This window comes from Spinacia oleracea, chromosome 5, assembly GCF_020520425.1.
Source record: "Spinacia oleracea cultivar Varoflay chromosome 5, BTI_SOV_V1, whole genome shotgun sequence".
In the NCBI taxonomy this organism is placed as follows: Eukaryota; Viridiplantae; Streptophyta; class Magnoliopsida; order Caryophyllales; family Amaranthaceae; genus Spinacia; species Spinacia oleracea.
The window spans coordinates 7,351,591-7,355,678 of record NC_079491.1 but is presented as its reverse complement, the minus strand read 5'-3'; the positions used below and the strand labels follow the sequence as shown (position 1 = coordinate 7,355,678).

Here is a 4,088-nt window from a genome sequence, read left to right as displayed (position 1 = left end):
AAATGGTTTGAAATGACAAGTTTGGTTCCTTAGTTCAAAGTTGGGCGAGAAAATGACATTTTAGGCAATATATGACCTATAACGACCAAATAGGCCTTAGATGTGAGTAAATACCTTTGAATGTGACTTAGCAAGTTCAAACTAAACTTATGAAACACATTTTAAGTTTAAAATCTGTCCCTAGGTGATTTAGTTAAAAAATGGGACCGAAAATGCCTTATTTAGCCTATATGTGACCTATAACGACCAAATAGGCCTTAGATGTGAGTAAATACCTTTGAATGTGACTTAGCAAGTTCAAACAAAGCTTATGAAACATGTTTTAAGTTTAAAATCTGCCCCGAGGTGATTTAGTTGAAAAATGGGACCGAAAATGCCTTATTTAGCCTATATATGACCTATATCGACCAAATATGACTTAAATGTGCTTAAATTTCTTAGAATCAGTTTTAGAAACCTTTAATATGCCACATAAAACATGTAAATGGTTTGAAATGACAAGTTTGGTTCCTTAGTTCAAAGTTGGGCGAGAAAATGACATTTTAGGCAATATATGACCTATAACGACCAAATAGGCCTTAGATGTGAGTAAATACCTTTGAATGTGACTTAGCAAGTTCAAACTAAACTTATGAAACACATTTTAAGTTTAAAATCTGCCCCTAGGTGATTTAGTTGAAAAATGGGACCGAAAATTCCTTATTTAGCCTATATATGACCTATAACGACCAAATAGGCCTTAGATTTGAGTAAATACCTTTGAATGTGACTTAGCAAGTTCAAACAAAGCTTATGAAACATGTTTTAAGTTTAAAATCTGCCCCTAGGTGATTTAGTTGAAAAATGGGACCGAAAATGCCTTATTTAGCCTATATATGACCTATATCGACCAAATATGACTTAAATGTGCTTAAATTGCATAGAATCGGTTTTAGAAACCTTGAATATGCCACATAAAACATGTAAATGGTTTGAAATGACAAGTTTGGTTCCTTAGCTCAAAGTTGGGCGAGAAAATGACATTTTAGGCAATATATGACCTATAACGACCAAATAGGCCTTAGATGTGAGTAACTACGTTTGAATGTGACTTAGCAAGTGAAAACAAAGCTTATGAAACATGTTTTAAGTTTAAAATCAGCCCTTAGTTCTTTTTTTTGAAAAATGGGAGCGAAAATGCCTTATTTAGCCTATATATGTTTTAAGTTTAAATGTGCTCAATTTAATATATTTGTTATGCATGGGTGATAATCATTTTAATTCTTGTAGGAAAACTATGAAAAAATTGTTGCTAAATGTGTTGAAAAAGGCATTGCTAAAGATCCCAACCAAATCTACTTTGAGACAGTAGGTGGGAGAAAGAAGGGAAAGATCCCCGGGCTGGGGAGTGGAGACTCTCTATACTTTGCACCATCTAGAAGGGGTGGTAGTTCTTCTAGCTCATACACCCCATCTATTTATTCTCAAATGTCATCTCGATTGGAAGAGACTCAACAACAGTTGACCCAAAAATCCATTGAGCTTGAAACAACAAAAATCAGATGTTAAAGGCTATGGAGGACGATCTACTTTTGAGGCAAAGGGAGAGAGAAGAAAGAGAAGCAGATCGACTAGAGCACCAAAGGGAGATGGAAAGGGAGAGACAAGAGAGAGAAAGGGAGAGACAAGAAAGAGAAGAACATGCCGCCCAGATGAAAAAGGCAATGGAGTCTTACGAGCGGATGTTCAGTCAATGTACTGGTTTTCCTTTCTCGCAGTCGCAGGACCCTCGAGATCCAACCGACGGCGGGACACCTTTGTGTTAGGTAGTTAGTATTCTTGTATTAGTTTGAACTAGTTATAACTTTTCGTATTAACATGTTTGAACAACATTATGTGTATTATGAATCTTTGTTGTATGACTTTGAACAGGTTTAATATTATAACATCGAGCAGGTTTCATACGATTTTACAGAATTTATATAAATTCGTATATATACAGGCATATATAATATTTACAGGTACATATATAATACAGGTATATATGCGATTTTACAAAATTGGCTGCAAATGATATTTGCATAATTACCGACCGCAAAGGCAGTCACAAATTTAGTGACCGCCACTAAAGCAGTAACTAATTTAGTGACCGCCACCAAGGCAGTCACTAATTTAGTGTCCGCCTAGGCAGTCACTAAATTAGTGACCGTCTAGGCGGTCGCTAAATTAGCGACTGCCTTAGCGGTCACTAAATTAGCGACTGCTTGGCGGTCACTAATTTAGTGACTGTTTATTGCGGTCGCTAATCCTGTCGGTAAATTTTAGCGACCGCCTTCCAGTTGGAGTTTCCTAAATTACCGTCCAGGTGAAAACTGACCGCTTTTTTGCGACCGTTGGCGGTCGCAAAATCTTTTACCAACCGTTTTTCGCGTTTTACCAACCAATTTTAGCGGTTGGTAATTAATCAAATTCTTGTAGTGGTTTCATCTTCAACAACCGGCAATTTCACATAGCTGAAAGCTTCCGCACCAAAGTCGAACGAAAGAACATGTGTGAATTGATTTTGTTCTTCTTTATCGGACACAAGCCAGTGTGCGGCTCCATTAGAGTAATAATCACACATCTGTCCTAGACCTGGTTATTGGACAGGGTAGTCCAATGGATATAGGGTTAGGGTCAAGTTAATAGGGCTTTTATTGGGCAGGGCTCTTATTGGACAGGGCCTTTATTGGACAGGGTCATTGTAGGGTCAAACTTATAATACAATTATTTTGAAAATTAAAATAGTAATGATACAAAAAATTACGTGTATAGCTTCGTATTTACTTGTACATGCACATGGCTCTTTTGTTTTTCATTTTTCATTGCTCGTTTATTGACCCGCCCACTAATGACCCGCTACTGACCCGCAACACGATTTGACCCGCCCATTATCGACCCGCTAAAAATGACCCTTTCAATACCCGACCCTCTTTTAACCCGCACCGACCCTGACCCGCCCCGCCCGATAACCAGGTCTAATCTGTCCAGATGTTCTCGTGCAATTCCTCCACAAACGTAAAAATATTACAGGAAAATCAATCGTAACGGTCTTGCTCCTCCAAAGATGATCACTAACTGAATAAACCGAAACTGTCATTGATGAATTTTTTAAATGAAAGCAAAAGGCAACCACTTTATATTCATTACTGCAAGGAACAAATCCAATAACAACAACGTCTACACAGCACGGAGAAGGGGGAAGTACCATATATAGCTTTTTGTGCAGACGGGTTCCATAGCTTTATCAAAGGGTTCACCCTATTATCATTATGAATCCCAACCAACGTATCATAATGTTGAATTACAACCAATCCATTACAATTTCCGTGAATCTTAAATGATTTGGTATTTTGCTGAAGTTGTGTAATTATCGTAAAACTCTCTCTTAGACGAACTCCTAAATATGGATCTCCCCAAAAATCTGAATCCATGACTAGTAAGTAATTCTTGTTAACATTATTCTTAAAAAGATTAAGATGCATCGAAAGAAAATCAGGTTCATCGATCACAGAACACCAGGTTCTACAAACCGCCCTGAATCTTAATAGGGTTTTCACCGGCAACCTCGCCAATACCTTCCTCCATAACTCTGGTGGTAAATATAACTCCGGTGGTAAAACTTTACGTTTTGACTTATTACGCCGGTTTTTCCTTCTCCTACCGCCACCCATATTAACCAGATCGATTTGATAAAAGACTATATTTCACATATGAAGAACAAAGAGAGGAAGGGTGTAATTAGGAGTAACTTTAAGTATTCCGAGTAAAGTTTTACTCAAGTGTACAACAATTTTTATTTTATTTTTAGGTGGTAAAACACAATTTATTTTTTTGGCGATATAAATTTTTCAATTTTTTTATGTGGTAAAAGTTTACCCTTAAATATAATAAAATATGGATGAAGTAAGAGAAATGTATAAAAACTAGTGTTTTCCCCGGGTGATGCCCCGGTTAAAACGTAGAATACTATATGAAATATATTTTTACACATTGTTTACATTTATACGTGGGTATGCGAGTTTGACTCTTTTTTTTAAAACTATCCAGCAATAGTTTATTTTATTTGG

General features: G+C 36.7%; 1 protein-coding gene across 1 annotated transcript; it reads right to left on the bottom strand.

Annotated features, from left to right (window-relative positions):
* Positions 1-2,443: 2,443 nt before the first annotated feature.
* On the bottom strand, positions 2,444-3,692 carry LOC130461297 (F-box/kelch-repeat protein At3g06240-like). The gene is made up of 2 exons (XM_056829322.1): positions 3,227-3,692; positions 2,444-2,613 (listed from the first exon to the last, which is right to left on the bottom strand). The coding sequence occupies exons 1-2, from the start codon at positions 3,690-3,692 to the stop codon at positions 2,444-2,446; spliced, it is 636 nt and encodes a 211-aa protein (XP_056685300.1).
* Positions 3,693-4,088: the final 396 nt, after the last annotated feature.